At 41.0% G+C, this 24398-nt stretch overlaps 1 protein-coding gene across 4 annotated transcripts; it reads left to right on the top strand.

Annotated features, from left to right (window-relative positions):
- The first annotated feature begins 2275 nt into the window (after positions 1-2275).
- tcerg1b (transcription elongation regulator 1b (CA150)) lies at positions 2276-23939 on the top strand. 4 transcript variants are annotated; one of them, XM_085420917.1, is made up of 21 exons: positions 2276-2386; positions 6127-6352; positions 7751-7903; positions 8983-9259; positions 9340-9582; positions 11990-12049; positions 13093-13293; positions 14604-14710; positions 14822-14910; positions 15020-15180; positions 16360-16441; positions 16549-16684; positions 16859-16948; positions 17057-17175; positions 18960-19110; positions 19247-19411; positions 19668-19850; positions 20077-20286; positions 20399-20482; positions 21993-22093; positions 23204-23939. In XM_085420917.1, exons 1-21 carry the CDS (start codon positions 2340-2342, stop codon positions 23403-23405), a joined length of 3087 nt encoding a protein of 1028 aa, XP_085277043.1. In that variant the 5' UTR covers positions 2276-2339; the 3' UTR covers positions 23406-23939. The 4 variants fall into 4 exon arrangements, with proteins under 4 accessions (XP_085277043.1, XP_085277044.1, XP_085277045.1 ...); XM_085420918.1 differs by having other exon boundaries at positions 20077-20256; XM_085420919.1 differs by lacking the exon at positions 11990-12049.
- Positions 23940-24398: the final 459 nt, after the last annotated feature.

Consider the following 24398-nt stretch of genomic DNA (forward strand, 5'->3'; position numbering starts at 1 on the left):
ACTTATCAATAAATTCTTCATAAGATATCAAGTTTCCATTTCTATCAAGCAGATCAACAACAAAACATACACCGTTATCATACCAGTCTGATTTAAATAAGGACTTCTTATTGATGACTATAACCCTATTATTCCACAACACAGAATTGTGAGGTGAAAAATTGTGGGTGAAAATTAGTTTCCCAAAATTCAAAGCTTGCTTATAGAAACTAGACAACTTAAGAGGAAGCTTAGATATTTCATAATCACATCTGAGCAAAAAATCTAACCCCCCGACCTTATTAAAGAGTTTGTTTGGAATATGGTACCACATAGATTGAGGACAGGAAATGCAGTCTTTTATCCATCTGAGCCTGAATGCAGCAATAATAGATTCAAAGTCTAAAGCTTTCAAGCCCCCATTTTCATAGTCTTTAACTAATTGTGATTTGCGTATATAATGTGTTTTATTCTTCCAGATAAAGCTGAATATAATAGAATTGGACAGTTTAATCATTTTAGGAGATGTAAAAATTGAATAACAGGGGTATATGAGTCTTGAAAGTCCTTCTGCTTTAGACAGTAAGATACGACCTAATATGGATAAATCACGTGTTAACCAATGATTAAATATTTTTTTAACTACATTTAATCTAGGAGTTATGTTATTATTCTCTCGATCATTAGTATTTTTACTGATTATTAAACCAAGGTATTTTACCTCCTCTTTTACTGGTATATTGTTAATAGTATTTTGATTACAGTTGTGTACAGCTAAGATTTCACATTTTTTAAGGTTTAGTGTTAAGCCGGATGCTTTTGAGAATGAAAGGATTTTATTAATTGCAGTAGAGACCATATTTACATTCCTTAGAAATAAGGCAGTGTCATCAGCAAATTGACTAATTTTAAATTCTTTATCAAGAATGTTTATGCCTTCCAGATCTGAAGAGAGTTTGATATAAATGGCAAGCATTTCTGCTGCAACAATAAACAATAACGGGCTAATAGGGCATCCCTGCCGAATGCCACGATGAATTTTAAAACTATTAGAAAACCCCTGATTGAGTGCAATACTACTTGTTATATCTCTGTACAACATTTTCATTACACTAACAAATCTGGGACCAAAACCCACAGCCTCCAGAGCTTTAAATAAAAAATTATGCTCCAAAGAATCAAAAGCTTTAAAGAAATCAAGAAATAAAATAAGGCTATCATGAGGAATTAAATGATTGTAATCCAACATATCTAATACTAAACGGGTATGATTATGGATATGACGCCCTTTTATAAAGGCTGACTGTGTCTCATCTATTATTTGAGTTATTCCTGTTTTTAATCTGTTGGCATAGACATGAGCTAATAATTTGTAGTCACAGCAAAGAAGTGTGATAGGTCTCCAGTTATCTAAAAGGATAGGGTCCTTGTTTGGTTTAGGAAGTAAAGAAATTATTCCTCGTTTCATAGTTGGAGATAGCATCTGATCATTTATACATTCATTAAATACCTCTAGTAATAGATCTTTAATGTCATTCCAGAAATATCTGTAAAATTCAATCGTGATTCCGTCGGGACCTGGTGATTTACCATTCGCCATTTGGGAAACAGCAGCATCCAATTCAGCTAAAGTGATTTCAGACTCATTGAGATTTTTAAAGTGTGAGTCAATTTGAGGAATTTTTCCATGGATAGAGCTAAAAAAAGAATTAGTCTCCGAACTGGAATAATTTGTAGTGTAGAGGGCTGAATAGAACTCTGTGATATAGTTGTTTATAGTCTGTTGGTCTTCAGTCAGGGTATTATTAATTTGTAACTTCATTATAGTTTTTTTTGTTTGTCTAGTTTTCTCCAGGTTAAAGAAATAAGAAGAATTCTTTTCCCCCTCCTCAATCCATTTAGCCCTTGAGCGAATGAAGGCACCTTTTGCTTTGTCTATATAAAGTTCGCACTTTTAGGTTTGTGACTACATTTCAGAATGAAGGCCTTCCAGTAAGCGCAGGGCGTTTCCACTATATGGTGTACTGCCACTTCTTTTAAGTAGCGGAATGCCATCTCAACAGGTGTAAATCAAACAAAACACGGACACCAAAACACAAGTGGAGTGTGTGCAAATCTCCAGTGATTAGAATCCGCTTTATTATCAACAGCACGGAGCACCGACTGAACAAAGACATCATGAAAAATGGGACCCAAACGGACCAATGAACACTTTACTGAACGTTCGCAAGAAAGACAATATCCAATCACAGTCCACGCAGCTCGAACTGTATCGTGACTGAGGTCCGCGCCTGGCGAATAGGAAAAGTAGTCACCGCTAAGGGGCGTTTCCAGGAAGAGAGCGGTTACATTTTCCTGTAATGGCGGACCAGGCAGAGAGCGAGACTATCGGGTTCAACGACAACAGGTCAGATAACAGCGAGTAAAGCGTTAAAATGATTATTAATCGTGGGTAATATAAAGCATTTGCGGACATTTAATATGCAGCTGGTCTGCGTTGCTTTAGGTTCAGTAGTGTTGATATGTGGCGCTCGTGCATGTCAATGTAGCCACGCCAGCTAACTAGCTTCCAGCTAGCTAGCCCCCGTGTTGAAGAGCGGCTCGATTTCTGCTCTCCGCTCCCCGGCACGCGGTAAACATGGGCCAGACAGATTAAACAGACAGATGTTTACCTCTCACGCAAGGCCACCCCAATCACCCGGCTTTGTGCTTGGGCTCAAACGTGGCGGTTGTTATCAATTATATCCAGCTAGCAAAAATATGCTAAAGTGATTGGAAAGTAGCTGTTTTAAATAGACAGAAAAAAGGTTGATGTTAGCCCGATTATCACAAGACGACATTTGCTGAATGTTTGTGTTCATCTACGGCCAAGCGGGTATAACCCTGAAGGGTTCAGCATGTAGATATGAGGGAATATAAATACCACAGAGTCTGAATGGACAACCCGTCCACGTCACACCGTCTTCAAACAGCCTTGCATAGCAATTAAGTAAATTTACCCTAAATGATGTCCTTAAGTAGAATCCTAAGGTATTTATAATAAGGAACATGTATCTGTGAAGGTTCTCAGTCATCCAGGTCATCGTAGTCTAAGGAGCTTGGAAAGAAAAGCGTCTGGACTGGACTGAGTTGCTTGAATAAGGAACATGTATCTGAGAGACATAGTTTCAAGTTACTGAAATGAATGTGTTATACACCATCCAGTCAACTGGGGCCTGTTCTTCGTACCTCGCTAAGTAAGTTAGCTGGATTAGATTGTTGACGATTTTGCGTGATCCTGGATCGTTCGGTTCCCCGAAGCTCATCCGGGACTTGCTGTCATAGCAACAGAGCCGTAAGCGTAAACCTGCTCGGGAGCAGGTTTACTTTATGTAAACAGGATTAGATCGCGGCCACGCAGGTATGTCCGCTTCATTTATACGAAAGCAACAGCGATATTCCACCACTGTTTCACCATAAATAAATATCATCAATGTAACTAAAGATAATGCAGCACTTGATCCTTTTATTGATGTCACACAGATACATACAGGTCATTTCCTAAAAAAGGGAAATGTACTATTAACATTCTATTACATGTATGTGATTATTACAGATGTAATTCATATTTCAGAGTAGTAATTGTAAATTACTTCGTGTAATCAAGATGAGAGACCACGGCTATAAAAGCGAAGGTGGATTTGGGAAGTCTGTCGCAGCCATGTCCTGTCCGTATACGCGACCAACCCATTGCGGAAGGTGCAAGATTGATAAGGAGAGTCCTCAGAATTCAGCGTATATTGCGGGATAGACAGGATCCTTTAGCTCAGCGCGACAGTGTGCTCATTGAGAGATATCGATATTCCCGTGAGGGTATTATTTACTTAACCAACTTGTTGACGAGGGGGTGCAGGACCACCACCTGTCTTTTTTTCCTCTGCCCTTTTCTTGGTTGCTGTTATGAACAAACTAACAGAGTATTACAGGCCAGTATTACCTTGCCAAGAGACGAAAAGCAATCTAAGAGATAAATATTACCATTCTGTAGAATACTCCTGTATTCCACTTTTACTTGTTCCCATGTTCTTGTGGGTCCTGTTGTGGCTCTAATGTGAAAGGGGATATAATATAACATATTATAATATAATATAATGCCATATGATATTGGACAATATAGTGTCATATGATAGATCTACCCTACCGCCTACTGGTGTTGGCCAGAGGGGCCGATGGCGCGATATGGCAGCCTGGCTACAACCGTAGCTGCCTCCACCAGTGTGTGAATGTGGGAGTGAATGAATAGTGGTATCGTACAGCGCTTTGGGTGCCTTGGAAAGCGCTATATAAACCCAATCCATTATTATTATTATTATTAAATTACCTACGAGTTTGATTTGTCAGCAACTTTCTGCCAGCCCTCTCTCCTTGCTTTTGCAGCCTTTGCAGTGTTCTCTTGCGTTTTAATTAAACTCTGGAACTCCTGAAATCCCTCACTCAAGAGTTCTTGCTCTGCTGCCGGAAAATACCGTGCACGCCCCTTCGACATTTTCGCCGACCAATCAGCGGGTTGCCGATCACTGTTTCTACTATCGATGCGTAGCCCCTTTTACGACACCCAGTGATGTCACATTACTGCGTCCAGCTGTACTAATCGTCAACAGCAGGTGTGTTCGGGGAACCGGATTAGCGAGCTCACGGTTAGCGCGATGGTTTGGTCTTGGATGTGTCATTTGATCTTGGATGTAGTAAGCGACGTACGAAGAACAGGCCCCTGGTTAGAAAAGCGAGCAGTATTTACAGTCCGTACATGTAAATGTATGTTTATGCATCAGTAATAACAGTTCACAAGTGTAGCATGCAACAGAGCTCATGTTGGTGTCTGATGGATACTTTAGCGATACACTGATTGTGAAATTCTAGGCAAATTCGGATTAAAATGGCAGTTTAGGTGATGGGCAATGGCCCAGAGTTTATTTTTTTATTTACTTATATATATTTGTTTATTTTTTGTGTCAGAGAACCAGAGAAATCTTTCATTTCTATCATAGCATCTTTGAACATTTAGCCAGCATTAAATTGTTGCGACGTAACACAAAGCTTCTGCTTCATATTAGAGTGGTTTTAAGTTGTGCTATTGCTACTTTGACTTTGATAATAGGTCTGAGCACTTCTTCCGCTGCTGTTTGCTGGCCCATTTCTGCAGCAAGTCTCACATTAGTCAGCAGAAAGTGTTTGTATTCATTGCTAACCTTTCCTGGCTATACTGCAGCTTCCTCGGTTGTAAAATTACAATATTAAGATGTTAATATGATATTACAGATGTTATTACTTTTGTAGTGTAATTTATTTTTGGATTGTGAAGGATAATTTGTCATTGCACTGTATAATTTTTACTGTATATTAGGGCTGTTCGATATAACAATATATATCGGATGACAATATAAAAACGTCTATCGTTTCACTTTACGCTATCGTTTGTTTCGTGGTGTCACAAAATAAACTGTTAACAGCAATATTTTTTCATAGTTTTGATGGTCACTGTAGTGGCTATATTAATTTCTTAAAGTTCTCTCTTTCTCTTGTGGTTAGCAACAACGACGGTAACAGCATCGCGTGTCCGCTTGTTTATGTTCCACATAAACCTTTCACAATAAAGCTCAAGATCCTGTTGAGACTTTTCAAAATAAACTGAATCACGTGAAAGAGCAGATTATTTATGGATGAGAATTAAAAAAGAGCCGCCAGGTGCTAAAAAATAAACCTTAGACTCAAACGTTAGAACAGGCTTTTCCCCGCAGCACGCCGTGTAATAAATACTCACAAAGAAAACGGCAGCCGTTACATCTTATGTCTAAAAATGTATAGTTTCATGCATCGGTTAAAACACTCGACTCCAGCTACATGACGCGCAGCTGGAAACACTTCCTGCAAGACGAGCTGCCCGAGATTCACAGAATTTACAGAAAATGTTACATTTTTGTGATTTATATCGTTATCAGGACGATAGAATTCTTATATCGGGATATGAGATTTTGGTCATATCACACAGCCCTACTGTATATTTAATAATTAAGCTAATAATTGCTTTCTGCACTCTTTTCAAAGGCTTTATTTACAGTCTAGTGTTGATCATAAGCTTTAACTATAACTTTTATTATGTTGTGCCAGAATGGCGCAGCAGGCAGTGCGGTTTCGTGGCCCTGCGCCTGCGCCTACACAGACCCCGGTGTTAAGAGGCCCACCACCACTCCTTAGGCCACCGCCGCCTCCTTTTGGGATGATGAGGGGACCTCCGCCACGACCTCCGTTTGCACGTCCACCCTTCGACCCCAGCATGCCACCAATCCCTCCACCAGGAGGGATGCCTCCACCTATTGGGCCTCCCCACCTACAGGTAACTGCTCCACATTCTTTTACAAGCATGGTTTTCATCATGGAAATGTTACCCTCATGTTAGGGTTGTTAAAAAAAATCAATACTTGATACTCGCAACAATATTGATACCAACAGTCCTGTCTTTCCTTCCTCCATGACACACAACTTCACATGGCTCCTCCTGTCATTACCAGCTGTAGTAGTTAACGTTCATAACACTGAACAACACTTTAAGAGGAATTTTTAAGGTTAGTAAAGCTCCTGTTTCAACAGCATGAAAGTATTTAATAGATAAAAATGTTAACCCGACCAGTGCACACATTAACATTAGCTATTTAACTATTGTCAGTTACCCAACAGCCTTGTTAGCTGTCTGTTATTAGTAACGTGTTGGCTAGCGGACTGTAGTTAGAAAAATGATGAATAATTATTGCAGGTTGAACGAGTGGCTGATCGAATACTTAGCCATGGCAGAGGTGGTTATGGAGAAACAGAAAACCTGGCAGGTTCCTGGCTGTTCAGAGCAGGGAGTGAACCGTAGCCGAGCTAAGCAGAAAGGGAAATGTGATGAACTAATCCGAGCAAATAAAGACGGAAATCTGAAGCGGGAAATCAGGCGGTTTCAATTCTTAACGCAGAGTTGGAGCAGTGTACATGCTGGATGAGAGCGAGGCTGCAGGCAGATGTGAACTAGATAATTAACTTTAACTTTTTTACCTCTACAATAATTTCTAAAAAATATGTTTCTTTATTTCATGTAGCCAGCTGTGAGGGCTTTTTCACAGTGAGTGCAAGTTGAGGATATGACTTCTTCGCCATTTATTCTGGTGATGTAGGATGGGTTTAAAATCTTCCTCATGGTATCAGAAATGGTATCAAGTATTGTCATGGGTTTTGGTATCAAGTTTAAAATTCTTATATTGCGACAACCCTATTCTGGCGACGTGCTCACAATGGTTTTTGAGACGAAGTGAATTGAGTTATTATTTTAAATTATTGAATACGCATCGATCAGCTGTGTAGCCCCAGGTAGAGTCTGCAAAGAAGAGTGTGTCCTTCTCTGTTACAGCATAACAGCAGTATTAACTCTTAAAAGGAGGGGCAGACAATAAGGAAGCATATGACTAATCTTTGTTTTATAATCTCTTTGGGTTCATGATTGATTCTTTGGTGCAATGTCATTTTTCTCTTGTAAAATACAGTAATGATGCACAAATCTCCCTATTTGGAATCCAAAAAGGCCAATTAGCATCATCTGCTAGCTGAGCCCTCCACTGCTTGTGACTGTGCACTTTTCTGTATCCTCTACAGACACATTATGTTGGAGGATAGAGTGCTTTAACGGGATAATCTAGACTCTCAGTTCTGCTCTTTATTATATGAAAGCTAAATTCTGTGCCCTCTCTTTATTGTGTAGAGACCTCCGTTCCTTCCCCCTCCTATTGGTAACCTGCCACCTCCACCAGGAATGCTGTTTCCTCCTGGGATGCCTCCCGTTCCCACATCTGGAAACCCTGTGCTCAACCCTGCTGAAGAAATCTGGGTAGAGAACAAGACGCCAGAAGGAAAGGTAAGGTGGAGGTCCTATGAAAGCAGATAGCAGGCATCCTCAAGATGATATGTGTAATAAATAAGTTGATTGCACTAAAACAGCTTTAATAATAATTTGTGCACACTTAGTTAAAGCTTATGGTTGCATCAATATTGTCTCTAATTAAAAGTGGTGTGTTGTGTTTTTTTTTTTTTTTTAAATGAGATTTTTACAGTTTGCTAAATTCCTTAGTTGGTAGAACAAGAAATCTTGCTTAGCCTGAAATATTGGCTGCTGCCCCTAGAAGCTCAGTCATCAGACTCAAGCTGTCAAGTTCCCATATTGGTTACTTGGTTTTACTTGGTTTGCATTTCAGTCACCGTTGGAAGACAACAAGGCTGCTAATAACAGTTTTTAACATATTTCCACTCACTGTAAATGTTGCTGTCATCTTTTCAGAACTAGTTAATCGGGACCTACCTCTTGAGTGTAGTTATAATTGATAAGCCTATCAAGTGGGCACCTGCCACTCTCCCAGTCACTGTACTACTACTTATCATATCATCTGCCTCCAAGTCTTCCATCCTTCTCTTATACCAACCCACTGCATGTTCTCCTTCACTGAATCTTCTCTGTGGTCTTCCTCTTTTCCACCTGCCTGGAAGCTCCACTTTTAACATTCTTTGTCCAATATATCCACTAACCCTCCTCTGCACATGTCTAAACCCTCTCAACCTTGCCACTATAACTTAGTCTCTAAATTGTCCAACCTGAGCTGGTCCTTCTTATATTTTCATTTTGAATCATATCCTTTCTGGTCACTCTCAGTGAAAATCTGTGCATTTCCAGCTTTGCCACCACCAGCTCAGCCTCTTGTATTTTTGCTTTTGCCACCTACTCCAAACCATGTGTCAAAGCAGGTCTCACTAACAGTTTGTAAACCTTCCTTTTCACTTTTGCTGTATTCCCTAAATCAGAGCTCTGCTGTAACAAGATTAAATTTTTGTTATTAATTATTTGTAATGCAATACAAATTGTTCTTTCATTTTTTTGTAATCATAAAAAACTGATTTTTTTCACAATATTTAAAAAAAACTGTGATTGTTTCTCATTCACAGACATATTACTACAACGCCCGGACCAGAGAGTCATCATGGAGTAAACCTGATGGTGTGAAGGTCATCCAGCAGTCTGAGCTCAACCCTCTTCTCGTGGCTGGGGCTGCAGGTTCAGGGGCAAATGTTGGGGTGACCGCCAGCTCAAGCAGTGTCAATACTACAGCAAGCACAGCAGCAGCAGCCTCCCCTACTCAAGCTCCATCCTCGGCCCCCTCCCGCACACTCACCTCCAGTCCAGACTCCATCACCACCCATTCCCCCTCTGCGAGCATAGCAGGTAAACCTCATCAACATCTCATACTCACACACACACAAAGCAAGAATAAAACCAAAAGTACTTCTTTTTCTTCCCAAAAGCCACCGTTGTAGCAGACCTCCCTCCTATTGCCACAGTGACCTCATCTGTTGCTGTTTCTCCGGTCACTGTGGTGACTGTTTCCACGGTGCCATCTCCTGTTACGGCAGTGCAGACCGTGCCACTGCTGCCAGCAGCCCTGCCTCACAGTGTGGCCCAGCCCACCGCAGCCATACCTGCCTTCCCTCCTGTCATGGTGCCACCTTTCAGGGTGCCTTTGCCAGGCATGCATATCCCTCTACCAGGTGAGAATGAGACACAAAAACCTTTAGTCAAGCTTTACATGTATATACTGTAATGACTATTCTGCCTCATTGGGCCATGTTTTTAAATGTTTTGTCCACCATGGCCTGCTGCTGTTGCTGTAAGGCTGTCTTTTACAGTCCAGGAGGGTTTTTTGTATCTAAGGTCTTCTAAAATATTTGGATGTACACATGATTCAATCCAGTCAGGTGTGCACAAGACACGTAGGGCTGGTTATAGGGTGTATGATTCTCCTGAATGCTATTCTTTGGACTCCAGGCATTTTAGTGGTAATCAAAAGGGAACGTTTGGTCAGCAGAACTGCCACAAATTAGATTTAAATATAATTAGTGTTGTGATTTTTAGCTTTAATTACATTTAAGTAAAAAGAGAAAGAGAGAAAATGTTAGAAACAGCCCCAGATTCCTGCTCTTTTACACTGCATAGCAAAGAGACAGTGATTGTTAGACCTCATTCATGTAGGTCTAGCAGTCAGTCACTAACCATGTGGACCACAGGTTGCTAGGGAAAAATGTGTATTCCCCAACTGTTTGGTTGCAGGCTGTCACATGGTGAAATCAATTGCAAAGAAGGTGCTGCATCTTCTCTTCTTCTTCTTAGTCTCTGAGTTGTAGTGATCTTCCAATCTTCTAAACAAACAATAAGCGACCTCCTCAATCTGCTAGCAACCAAAGCAATAACAAGGAGTTTTTTATGCAGTACCCTAGGGTTTGGCGATTGGACGAATATATCTACTATCGACGATAGTTTTTACAAGGGTGTTATTTATTTATTTGCCCATGAGTAAGTTTGCTAATAATGATGGAGCAGTCAATAGAAAAAATAATAACGCTGTTTTAACTGCACCCTCCTCAGAGTGCGCCCAAATGCTTGTTGATGGAGCTGCAGAAGCTGGTGATAGCCTAGCATACTCAGCTGGATGGTAGACACGTACATGCTCATGCAAGCTAACCGTGTTTAAGTACTCAGCTCGCGCTAAACGTCTGCAAAAGTGGCACACCACTTTGGTTACATCCTTAGGTTTGCCCCTTTCATCCGGTTTAACGCCTAAAAAATCCCAAATTGTCGACTTTATATTTTTTTAGTGCTGTCAGCGTTAACGTGCCTTCATCACGTTCCTTCCCCCTCAGCTTTAATGGAAGGAATTTCAAAATCCCTGAAATGTCTCTGTCAACTCATTTTGGCAGTCCAAATTTTGTTCATTCTGCGCTCCAGATGGGTTGAGAGTGTTAAAAATTTTAATCGTGATGACTGCATTTAAGCCGCATTAACGCTGACAGCTGGGTTTTTGTTTTTGTTTTTTGTGATCAGTCCGTGCATGATCACATTGCCCTGCCCATCAAAAACTCTGCGATTATATCGCCCATTGACGATTGTTGGACTAACGATTGCCAGTTGGAAAATTTTTACATATCGCCCAACCCAACAGTACCCTCATCATGACCGATTTCACCCAGCGACATCCAGCAACTGCTTGCCAACCAGTTGGGGAATACACATTTTTTACTTCCAAATGAAGGTTGCCAGGGGGTCACTGACCAGATTCTAGGGTTGTAGGAGAGCAAAAGATCAGTTTGCGATCTCTCTCCTTTTTTGAGTGTAAGAGATGAAACTGAATAATTACAACAATAAAGAAGAATCTACAGAGTCAAGTATTTGGATACGGCCTCACTCAGTACTGCAGATAGCAACTTTTTTTTTTTTGGGGGGGGGGGGTTCTGGGTAGAAACCCAGATTTTTATTTTATTTTAATTGTGACTTTATAGTGCAGTCATAAAAACATTCGCCTGATGTGTGAAAGATCCCCAGGTCAAGACTGGGAAGAGGCACAGATACTTGGGAGGGTTGTGTCAGGAGGGTGTAAGCATCTGTGTCAAATCTTACATGTAGATTCATCTGCGTTGGTGACCCCTTGTGAATAAGGGAGCACCCAAAAGAAGCTTTATTATTGTTGTAAATATTAACAACAAAAGATTTGGGTAGCCAGCAGGCTCCAGCTCCAGCCCATTATTTAGATCTAATTTAAAGTGAAAGGTCATGCAGGTGGATAAATTTATTGCCAGCTAAAATCAAAATTGGCTGAAAGCACACCTCAATTAGGACAGATGGTTTTCAAACGTCAGACTTGGAATCTCCTGATTGACGGTGTTGTTATTATGGATTCACTCTCTCAGATGTGCCATCAATACAGGCCGTACGTTATGTTGTGCAGCTGATTCCTGACATCTTTAAATATACATGAATTTCAACAGAGGCAGAAAAAAAAATCTGGTTGTGTGTTTTGTCTGAACTGGGCCAAACATATACAAGCTCTTACACAACATGGTAGCTGATATCTAGTGTCCTGCTGTGTTCAACCAGATGCTTGCTTGTCCGTTGTTCTTGCAGGTGTAGCAATGATGCAGATAGTAGATGCAACCTGTGTAAAGGCAGGCCCCAGCGCCAACGGTAAACACCCAGCCGCTCGCCTATCAGATCTACAGTAGATCGCATGGTAGTGAATGATGTCTACATGCGTAGTCTGGTGTATATGCAGACCCACAAACAGTGGCATGGTGTTGAGTGCTGTGAACATGGTCCATTGGGTGTACAGTGGTGAAATTCCTTCCATTAAAGCTGATAGAAACAGAAGCTTAATTTTGTTTCCATGATCAGAGAGGGTGATTAGATAGTCACGCGCAGTGTTTCATTCTCATCTTGTGTGACATCTTTTCTAGTTTCTTCTTAACTGAATTCTTCCACCCACTTTAAAAAAAAGAAGAAGAAGAAGAGAAGCAAACATACAAGAACATGATTTAACTTTTAATAAATGATACTGACACTGATTCTTTGAACCGGAAGGGGGTAATTTTTTGCTGTTAACTGTTCTAAATTGTTAGATGTTACTGAGTTGTTGGTTGTTGGGGCATTTTTAGGCATGTGGTTGTCGACCGTAAACAGTTTTTTGGGGGGGTGGGGGTGGGGGGTGGGGTTTAGAAAGGAGTGACCATCTTTATATTTTAAGGGCAGTCTCATTGTTGTGTCAGGGCTTTGGTAGTGTAACGGTTAGGGCTACATGATGTGTTGTTGTGGTCGTCCTCCTTTGTGGCATGGTTGTGTGTTTGTGGTCACTACTGTATTTGTCTGTTTGTGTGGCCTGTGTTCATTGTCATATAGTTGCTTGTTCAAAGCATTTTAGACGTGAAGAGTTTCTTTCACAAAAATCACAATACCCTCTCTTTTTATTTTCCCTCGTCTTGCTCTGCTTGATGAGCAGAGAAACCCTCACACCGACAGTTTTTAGCTTGCAGTGAGTTATTCTTACCTCTGGTTTTACTAAGATGTGGGTTTTTTTGTTATTACTATCACCACATGTTGGTAACAGTCTGGGTCATGAAATCGCCTTCATTAATGTCTAAACTAATGCCATTGTAGCTAGTGTTAGTGGCTCAGACATAAAGATGACACTCAGCCAACAATGGTCTCTCTCTTCCCTGTATGACTGCTGACAGGCATGCTTCCTGGTATGGGCCCGCCTTTAGTTTCCGTGATGCACCCCCAGCTGACGCTCTCGGCAGCTCCTGCTTCCATGGCTGGATCATTGCAGCTCCCCGAGTGGTCAGAGTACAAAACAGCAGATGGGAAAACGTACTACTACAACAACCGGACGCTAGAGTCCACTTGGGAGAAACCACAGGCTGTGTTGGAGAAAGGTAGGCTTTGACATCATGTGTCTTATCCAGTATTATCCTTTTGAGCTATGAGTTTTTCCCAAAACTGTGCTATCTGTTAGCTATCTGTTATCTGTATTTTAAAAAAAGACAGACTTGCCTTCTTTTAAATGCAAATCAAATAGTGGGTCTAGCTGAATTTCTTTTCAAATCCTCTAAATCTTCTAAAATGTCCCAAAAATCTGTAATAACGATTTTTCTGTACTGCAAAACACAGGAAACTATGTTGCTTCAGACTCGTAATTTTTACATACACTCACCCGTCACTTCATTAGGCACATTTGTTGCACTGCTCTATGTAACTGGCCCATCTGCTATCTTTAGGCATGTAGATATAGCCAACATGGTCTGCAGAATTTCGCAATGAGCATCAGAATGGGGAAGAAAGGTGATTTAAGTGACTTTGAACATGGCATGGTTGGGGTAGTGCAAGACAGGCTGATCTGAGTTTTTCAAAAACTGCTGATCTGTTGGGATCTTCCTGCACAACCATCTCTAGAGAATGATCTGAAAAAGAGAAAATATCCCATAAGCAGCAGTTCTCTGAAAATGCTGGGGTCAGTTTTTGCTCTGACATTCAGATGGCAGGGTCAGAATCTGGTGTGAACAACATTAAAGTATAGCTCCACCCTGCCTTGTATCAATACTTCAGGCTTCTGCTGATGGCCCCTTTTACCAAACGAATATTATTTTGAAGCTACAGCCTACTGGAGCATTGCTTCTGCCCGTGTCCATTGCTTTATGATCAGAGTGTACCTGTCTTCTCATGGCTGCTTCCAGCAGGATAACACGCCAGGTCACAAAGCTCAGATCATCTCAAACTGGCTTCTTTAGCATGAAAATGAGTTCACTGTACTCAAATGGCCTCCACAGTGTCCAGATCTCAGTCCAGTCTTTGGGGTATGGTGGTATTTGCGTCATAGGTGAGCAGCCAATAAATCTGCTTCATGCTGTCATGTCAATATGGACCATAGAGTTAAAATAGTTCTGGAGGTTAAAGGAGGTCCAACCTGGTGCCAGCAACGTGTACCTAATGATGTGACTGGTGAGTGCATGGCCACAGTATCTAGTTAGTTTGAAGCTTGTATACACTGATTCCCAATCCTGCTGAGATTTCAGGCTCCAGATCATTCAGTGGAAGAGTTAATTAAATTAAAAGGGCTCATTCTCAGTTTTACCAAACTCATAGGCTATAACCACTTTGACTTTCTTGTCAGACCAGATGTAAAGTCAAACTTAAGTTATCTCACCGTCCGCATTTGTCTGTTTTTTTTCTCCTCCCTTCTCTGTAGAAAAAGAAGCAGAAAAGGCAAAAGAGCGACTTGCCCAGGAGGAAGCTGAGGCAATGGAGATGGAGGATAAGGAGAACAAAATGGAAAACACTAATAATGAGAAGGAGGTATCTGATTAACCACTTGCACTGCCAAGCCAAAACAGATTGAATCCAGTAAACCATCTGAAGGTAGCAGCAACAAAGAACCATTTCTTGTTTTTTTTTCTCTTTATCAAGGAGACAAAAGAAGAAGAGATGACGGAGGAGGAAAAGGCAGCTCAGAAAGCCAGACCTGTAGCCACCAACCCTATTCCTGGCACGCCATGGTACAGACTCTGCATATCATCGCACACTTTCCTTCATGGTATATGGCAGGGCGGTAATATAATGCTGCCCTTTTTTTTCTCTTCTTCTGTGTCTATTAATCTGCTTTAGGTGTGTGGTGTGGACAGGCGATGATCGTGTATTCTTCTACAACCCGACAACTCGGCTCTCCATGTGGGACCGCCCCGAGGAGCTGGTTGGTCGAGCTGATGTTGACAAGCACATCCAGGAGCCACCACATAAGAGGGGTCTGGAGGACAGCAAGAAGACAGGTGTGGATGCAATGTTTTATAAATTATACATTATGTACTGAGAGTATTGATATAGGAAAGGTTTAAGCTAAGAAAAGCATATTAATTATTGTTGTCATTATTATTATTATCATTAGTATTTATTTATTTATCTTTTTATTTGACGAAGCAACAAGAGTACAGCCTGTGGTCCGAATTTTCAGTCAGATGTTTTCACATTTTTGAGTGTTTTTCCTCTTTTCTTTTTCAAGTTATGTCAAGCTTTATGGATTTTCCATAATAACGAGCCACAGAATACATAATGTATTTCTGTTGAAATCAACTTTTTATCCCCTATTTTTTTTTATTTTGCTTAAAACTACATGTTAGGGAAACAAAAATAAACACTTAAAATATACTTCACGTGCTGCTGGCAACATCATCACACGGCCACTTCTATTCATGCTCAACATTAAGGGGCAAGCTACCATATTCACCTGAATGATAGGTGTCGCCACTGAGACAATACTCCCTCATCAGATCTGATATAGGAAGAGAAGAAGTCAAGACCAGAAGCAAAGACTCCAGTGTTTGTTTTGTTTTTTCCCCAAATTTTTGCAGCATCTGAATCTGTATAATCAGTCGATCTTTGTGGCTCAGTAGGGATTAAAAACGGATACAGTCGTACACTTGTGTCTTCAACCCACCTGTGAGACCTCTGACTTTCACCCTTAACCACCTTTTACTGAACATTACAACGTATCAGTGAACGGAGAGACAGCAGTGATGTAGTTGCACAAATCAGGTGTTTATTTTTTCTCTTTTGGAACAGTAAACCCTGTGCATGACCTTTGGGTAGCTGTTCCACTTTTATACAGTTTAAGGCTAATTACAGTCACCTCTGTTAGCGTGGACTTCACAATGGCTGCACGCTGGTAAAACCACTTTCTGCGACAATAGTCCTGCGTCACACAACAGTTAACCACGTGGCCACGTTCATTAGAGGGACAGGCTCAGCTCTTATCAGTTAGCCATGAACACAGCACATGCCCTCAGAACAAACAAATGCTCAGCTTAAACAGTCCAAGTTGAACTAGTAGTCGTTGAAGTTGTGTGGCACTACCTTTTGGCAGGCAGCCCTCTAAAAAAAACACAAGTGTTGCAGTCATTCTTGGCTCTCTGTGCTCACTATATTTGTGTTGTGTCTGTGTTCACACACAGGTGTCAGCAAGGAGGATCCAGAACTATCCATTGCTGCTGAAGAGAATCAAGATGAGGAGCCAACCAAAGCCAAAAAGAGGAAGTAAGTCCTATCCCTGTGAAAAATTCTTTTTTTCCTTTCTCTTTTTGATTCATTAATCTTTAAAAAAATGATTCTCTCACCACCACCTCTGTTTTTAACACTTGCAGGAAGGAGGACACGAAAGAGGCAGACTCTGAGAAGGAAGCAGCCATGGAGGCAGAGCTCCGAGCAGCTAGAGAAAGAGCTATAGTGCCACTAGAGGCCAGGATGACCCAGTTCAAAGATATGTTGTTGGAGAGAGGGGTAACACATCTTTTTTTTTTTTAAAAAAAGTTTGTTTGAGAGAACTACATGAGATGAATTGTTCCCACTTTTTGAGATTTTCTTTCCATTGCACATGCTCGGAAATGTCAAATCTTTCAGGCTTTTGTCAGACACGTGGTCACCGTTTAGTCTTGTTGTCTTTCCTGCCTGTAGGTGTCTGCATTCTCAACTTGGGACAAAGAACTCCACAAGATTGTTTTTGACCCACGTTACCTACTACTGAACCCCAAAGAAAGGAAACAGGTTATTTTTTTTTGTTTTTACCCTTTTCTCAGTATTTCTCTGTACTGTATTTTTAGCTGTTACACTTTGTTGTGGCCTTTGAGTCATTTTGGTATAATTGTGCTTCAGGTATTTGATCAATATGTGAAGACACGAGCAGAGGAGGAAAGGAAGGAGAAGAAGAACAAGCTGATGCAGGCCAAAGATGAGTTCAGGAGGATGATGGAGGAGGCGAAGCTCACACCAAGGTGACAGGACAGTCCACTTTTACTACATTTCATAGTGGTTTTATGGGGTCAAATCAGTCACCACTACAATTACCCTCAAAGAAAAGTCTTATTACATTACTCGTTTGCCTCTTTTTTACTAGTACCTACTAAGCTCCGTTCAACCATTGGTTTCGGTCATTTTCCATTACAATTGAGTACCTCCTCAATGTGGGTAGGGTCATTATTAGGGTTGGGTTTTGATGATCGATTTATCAATTAAAATCGATTCTAGCTTGGATAATGTAAAATTGATTCATTAAAATCCTGAATCGATTTTTAAATATACTTTTATTTTGCCCGAAACGCCAGAATCTCAGGTTAAACTTCACAAAATTTCAACAACCACCAAACAACTAAAACAGTAAATGTGAGCAGGTACACGGATTCTGCACAAAGACTTAAACACAAAGCTCGAACCCGCCGACGGATCAGAATCAGTGAGACGTCGCCTTTCTCACCCGACAGCATGGACATGGTCGGGGCTGAAAGCTGACAGCTCGCTGATTCGGAGGTTTCGGCAGGTCCACGCTTTGTGTTTATGCCCTTTTTGCGCAAGCTGCAGGTTTTTGTCTCTCTCCAAACAATATTGACTGAACCAGCAGCAACAGAAGATCCAAACTACGCTTCACATTTCGCTTCACGTAAACATCGTCATGAATTCACTCTTAGTTTTGCTGTTTTGCTTCCACCACGATAAAATCACACATCATGCAGAGCTCGCTGTCTCTCTCTCTCTCTGTACTTCAAGAACAGTTTCCCATCTAAAAATATTTTTCCTGCATTATTCGCTTGCTTATTACGCACAAGTCTACCGCTGTTTACAGCGCTGTCGGCCGCTGTTTTTTTTCCCTTTTACTTACTTCCGAAAAGAGAGCCTCATTTCTGCTGTTCAATAGGCTTCTGAACAAATGTAAACTTTTTAAAATTATGCAAAATTGCAAAACGCTTAGCTGTGTCTCTAATAAAACCTCTGTAACTTTGCTCTGCTTCACTTCAGCAGCATCAGGTAATGTTCATATGTTGATTAATCACTTTCTTTCGTTTTTGATCTACTGCAGAATATTTTTAAGGTCATCTGCTATAAAATCCCAGGCAAGGAAAGTCGCCTTCATGTTTTTCTGTGTTTTATCCTCCGTTACTTTGACACAAAGGCCTCTGCTGTGATGCTTACACTTTTGATAAAGGCTCGCAACTGTCAGCTTTCTTTTTATAGATATAAAAATATGGAAATGTACTGATACGTGATCAGAATTATAATGGTAGAATAGAATAGACTGAGGCAAAATTTCCCCGATTCAAATCTAATTGAATGGAATCGTGGATCGAATCGATTCTAGAAATCAGTGACAATACCCAGCCCTAGTCGTTATAGCAAGGTGGTGAGAAAGTGCCGTGATGTAATTTGTATGCAACATAAACACCACACAGTAATGCAGGACATCGAAGCGACATCAGAAGAGAGCTCGACACATGTTGAACAGTTTTTATCCTGTAGCCGCTAAAGGCTGGTCGGCTATGAATGAATAAATGCAGGAACCAGGTAGCGTAATATTTTGAAATTCTACCCACCCCCCCAAAGGTCAGGTCCTTGACCTCAAGGTCAGAGGTCAAGTTTTCTGAAACTCAGATGCGTGCATCTACTAGGAGGCTAAAGAGTAGCACTGGCAGCCACCAGTATTTTTGCAAGGTCCTTTTTAGACTTTAAATATCTTTGTACCGGGTCGTTTTGCTTCCTAATAATCAGCATTGTTGCTTTTTTGCAGGACAACATTTAGTGAATTTGCAGTGAAGCATGGCCGAGATCCCAGATTTAAGACCATAGAGAAGATGAAAGACAGGGAGGCTATCTTTGTGGAATTCATCACCGCTATGAGGAAGAGAGAAAAAGAGGACTCCAAGTCTAGGGGAGAGAAGGTAAGACTCACTCACACCTCAAAGTGCACAGTCTTTCTTTCTTAGCCTTAAACTCTCCAGAGTTGCGTCTCTGCTGCTGACGTTGTTTTTACACAGATTTATAATAAAGTTTGACGTGTTTGTTTTTTTCTTTAAGGTCAAGCAGGACTTTTTTGATCTTCTGAGTGAGCAGCACATAGAGGGAGGTCAGCGGTGGAGCAAAGTGAAAGAGAGGCTAGAGACTGACCCGCGATACAAGAATGTGGAGAGTTCTGCACTCAGAGAAGAGCTTTTCAAACAGTTCATGGAAAAACAAGCCAAGGTAGGAGCAGCTTTGTGGAGATAATGTCAGGGTTTATGTGCTGATCAGGGTTTATCTGATGTGTTCGAAAGCATTCATTGGAATAATAACTGTTCATGTACTTTTAGGGAGGTGCACATGTAATAAATGTTAACTAACTGGACGTTGACCTGATGTATATGGCACCAGCTCAACCTAACTTGTATTTCTAAAAGAGAGAATTTAGTGCAACATATCGAAAGAAGCTTACACAGACTTCTTGTGATATCACCTGCAGAACGTTGACATTGAGAAGGAGCGAGAGCTGGAACGCCAGGCTCGTATTGAGGCCAGTCTCAGAGAGAGGGAGCGGGAGGTCCAGAAGGCCCGATCAGAACAGACCAAAGAGATCGACCGAGAAAGGGAACAGCACAAGAGGGAGGAGGCCATCCAGCATTTCAAAGCTCTAATGTCTGACATGGTGAGGTGCTCTGCAGAAACACTGGGGTGTGAAAAAACACATGCTCTTATCATGTGTGAGTTTCGTTAAGTTGTGATCATTGTTTGTCAAAAAGTGTTTGAAATGTTACAGTTCATGTGTTGCTTATTTTGGGGATAATCCTACTAGATGGGTTTTTTCCCCCTCTTTGATCCCTTCAAGCAGTTTTTTTTTTTTTCCCACGACTGTTTTTGTATTCGCTCTTCAGGTCCGTTCTTCTGATGCAACATGGTCAGACACACGTCGTAACCTGCGGAAAGACCATCGCTGGGAGTCAGCTTCGCTGCTGGAGAGAGAGGAAAAGGAGAAGCTGTTTAATGAACATGTAGAAGCGCTGGCCAAGAAAAAGAAGGAACATTTCAGACAACTGCTGGATGAGACCAGCATGGTAAGAAGTGAAAAAACAGGACAGAAAAAGGTGCCAGAAGTCATTTTATATGCTATATTTATAATACGTTATATATGATAGATCTGCAGCTCGATCACTGACAATTTTAAAGAAAAGGCTGTTGTTTTTGTGTGTGTTGTAGATTACTCTGACAACCACATGGAAGGAGGTGAAGAAAGTTATCAAAGACGATCCTCGTTGTATTAAATTCTCTTCCAGTGACAGGGTAAGACGTTATGGGCTCCAACCCATCTTTATATTATTATAAGATGATAAGAGATTAGTCGTGTTGCAAAAGTACGTCACAAGAAAGCAGTATTGCTCTGTAGTGTGTCTCTTTCACTTAAAATCTCACTTAATGCCACACCTTAGGAGTAAACACCCTGTAGCAGTCTTCACAGCTGCTTCTTATCCTATTCCAGTGTTTTTCTTAAATTTTTGCTACTATAACTTTGCACTGTCCACTTTCTGCTGTGATACAACAGATTTCCCACGTGTGGGACTAATAAACCTTATCTTATCTTATCTTATCTTATCTTATCTTATCTTATCTTATCTTATCTTATCTTATCTTACTGCCAGTCTAAACAAAAGAATCGGATAATTCAAAAGTGAATTATAAATCCAGTCCTTCTCCATGTCTCTTCAGTCAGCCCAAAAGATGATTTGACTTAAAAGTGCGTCTAATAAAATCCAAACCATGAATCTGAATTTATCAAGAGGGTAGTGAAAGTGATGCTGTATCTCTCGCTCTCTGCTGAATCTTCGGTGGTGTGTGTGGTAATTATTGTGGATAGACTCTCTCTGTTGTTCAGCGAAATGCGAGAAAGGGGAAGTCCAAAAAATTCCAGAGTTCAAATGTCTTAACTTTCGCTTTCAATGTGCTCTGCTGTTTGCAGCATAAAAACATCACCATCGTTTACAGAAGGACAGAAAAAGGACAAATACTCTATTTTTTTCTTTATTAAAACAGCAATTAATTCATTTTTTGCTTAGTTTAAACCCATGTTGGTTGTTGCCATAAGGTGGTGCTGGATCTCCTGATCACCTTTGGTTGCGAGCTGAGATGCCAAGAATACATTGTGCCAATTAACCTTTTGAAATCCATTACATAGGTGTCACTACAAGGAGGCTTTCTACTGAGTTTGAGCCCTCAAAGTGGTTTCTTACTACAAGCCTCATTCACTCATCACACACACATTCATACAAGCAGTTTTGTGTATCATTTGTGTATCATTCGCACACGCTCACACTCCAATGGATGGATTTGGGGAAGCTTAAAAGATTTAAATGGATGGGGATTCAGATACATTGACATGCAGAGTAGGGGGACCCACGAATTGAACCGCTGACCTTCCAATTAATAGACGCCTGAACCGCATCCGTCCTATTCAAGGAAACGTTTAGATCGAAGCAAACGCTAAATTACAAATTAAATGTCAGCATGAAAAAAAAACGCATGCATGAATTCACACTATTATTCAAAGGCTTCTTGTAATCAAATGATTACTTTCATTGTCATGATCTCAAGGACTTGGCAGCTTACGTTGTTTTGGATTCATGGGGTGTTTCTATTCATAATCCTTCCTCTACAATGAAAGCTGCTGCCTGTGGACTGCAAACCTTCTCAACAGTGGCTGATATATCTTAAACATATTATAATGTGAGTTTAATTATTTGTGTGAAGTACACTTCCATTTTCTGGAGTTCTGACTCCTGTTTGTCCTTGTTTGTAGAAGAGACAGCGGGAGTTCGAAGACTACATCAAAGACAAATACATCACAGCCAAAGCTGACTTCAGGACACTGTTAAAGGAGACAAAGTTCATCACATACAGGTCTGTGCTTTGTTTCACATATGTTCAGTTTGCATAACCCGACACAGTTGTGCCCCTTCCTAGGAACTTGTTATAAATAAAGCTCATCTAGTCTTTATTTCTCTGCAACTTTAAGCAGATGGTGTGTTAAATGTTTAAGTGGAAAACTGGTGTGGGTGAAATCGTATTTATTTTTTATTTTTTTATAACGACACTGGAAGATTCTTGCACAGGTTGCATGACTTGAAACTGTAGTCTGCTCAATAGTGAGAATATCTGAATTACAGTTTTTAACCATTGTCCCTGTATCCCCACTGGCCTGCACTCACACTGCGCTGCACACAATTCACACCTGAGTATGCTTTAGTTTGTCTCAGCAGCTCGCTAGTCCTTGATGTGCCCACACAGAGCACAGTGAGGTTCAAGATTTTCAGAATCTTGTCTACAGTGTTAAAATAATACAACATAACAGAAGTGCTACTCCCAAAATAAAGAACACTACAAAAACAAGCCATTCACACAATAATCCAAGCCCTCTCAGTAAAAGATAATAAATAATTTTTAATATGAAGGAGTCGAGAATTAAATAGAACTTCTCATAGTGTATTGCAGTAATGATGCTTGATGTAGCACAGCTGAATAAAAACAGCTCTTTAGTCTACGTGTCCTTGTTTTGATGGACCTGTAGCATCTAGCACAGGTCAAACAGTGAGTGCAGAATGAGATCTGTCTTTAGTGACTCTTATATAAAGCTCTTGAGTGGTGTCTTTGCTTCTGCAGTCTCTTTGATTGCAACAGAAGACCAGAGCCAGTGATCTTTTCTGCTGGTTTTATTACCCTCTGCAAAATAGTTTTTTTATCTGCTGCAGAGCATCCAGGATGCAACGTTGTTACATTTTGTAGCTTCATGAGGACCAATTTTAGAAGTGGTGACATGCTGTCAGTTAACACAGCTATTTTTACTGAAGGCAGCTATATGCAGCATGCCTGAGTCTAACTAAATTGGGCTGACGTCTTAAAAACATTCAGCTCTAGAGCGAGTACACTCCATCCCCGGGACTCGGAGAGGGTGCTGTTCATCTTATTGTATTCCTGCTTGTGAGCGCGCTCTGCCTGTCTCCTTGTGCGCAGGTCGAGAAAGCTCATCCAGGAGTCGGAGCAGCATCTGAAGGACGTAGAGAAGATTCTTCAGAACGACAAGCGGTACCTTGTTCTGGAGTGTGTCCCAGAGGAGCGCAGGAAGCTCATCATGTTCTACATTGAAGATCTAGACCGCCGTGGCCCGCCACCTCCTCCCACCGCCTCTGAGCCTACCCGACGATCTACCAAGTGACCAATCTAATTACTGTCTTGGCCAGTGCTGTACTCCTCCTCGCCCTCCCTTTGGCCAGAGCATGCCCTCCCCTCAGCACCCCTTGATCTCCGCTCTCCAGGCCCACGGCTGGCCATGCAGTGTTTTTTCAGGGGGGTTACGTTGCTTAGATGTGTACCATAGAGATGAACGGTTAACGTCTCTGTGTTATGTCAAAGTGATGAAAAAGCCCTGCGTTTGAGGCGCAGGGACTAGAGGTTACCTGATCCCAAGGTGACCCTTAACCCCTCACCTCTGACTGACCACATTAGAGGGAGGAGGGATAGCAATGAGGCTGCAGGTTGTGCAGCCACACAGGTGTAAGATAGCCGATGTAAATGAGGTTGAGTGTGTGTATGCATGTGATTGAGGCGTCCTTAAGCCTTACAGATCCACTGTGCCAGGTCATCTTTTCAGCGGCTCAGTGTGAATGTTAGTTTCTGCTCAGTGGTTCACTCCAATGTTGCAGCAGCTTCTCTGTTGAATGAAATAAAGACGACTTCCACTGTTTTTCAATATGCTGTGCTCTGGATTATTTGAAATGTCAAAATCGAGGTAACACTTTATTCTCAAATAACACATGTCAAAAAGTTAAGTCTTGCTGCTCAGCAAGAATCTTTAAGTGCACCGGGACACTTATTTAGGCAGTTATTAAAACTGCAAGTATTTATAAAATACTCCTTAACCCTGTAACAACAAGTGTATCATATTTTAAAATGTGTGTTTTTGAAATTTATTTTTTTTAGTGACAAACCTAAATAAATTGTACAATACACACAATTTTAAGTAATATATTGAAAAAAAAAAACATATCCCTCCTCTGTACGTGTCCCAACCATCTCAGCCTTGTCTCTGTAATTTTGTCTCCAGAGCTGTCCCTCTGACACAAAACCACCTGAGGGGTGGAAATTTCCTGTGAAAGCAGTTTGCTTTATGGTTTCAGCTGGATGTAAACAGCCTCCAGTGACAGTGAGT

Source organism: Rhamphochromis longiceps, linkage group LG10, assembly GCF_057381845.1.
Source record: "Rhamphochromis longiceps isolate RC_006_pf linkage group LG10, R_longiceps_female_GT1.1, whole genome shotgun sequence".
Lineage (NCBI taxonomy): Eukaryota > Metazoa > Chordata > Actinopteri > Cichliformes > Cichlidae > Rhamphochromis > Rhamphochromis longiceps.

What these genes read in the sequence shown, in the direction of transcription:
- tcerg1b (XM_085420917.1), top strand. Translation starts at nt 2,340, where the DNA reads ATGGCGGACCAGGCAGAGAGCGAGACTATCGGGTTCAACGACAACAG. An exon ending in GGAGGACAGCAAGAAGACAG is followed by an intron (nt 15,181 to 16,359) that starts GTGTGGATGCAA and finishes GTTCACACACAG; the next exon opens with GTGTCAGCAAGGAGGATCCA. An exon ending in AAAAAACAGGACAGAAAAAG is followed by an intron (nt 20,287 to 20,398) that starts GTGCCAGAAGTC and finishes TGTGTGTTGTAG; the next exon opens with ATTACTCTGACAACCACATG.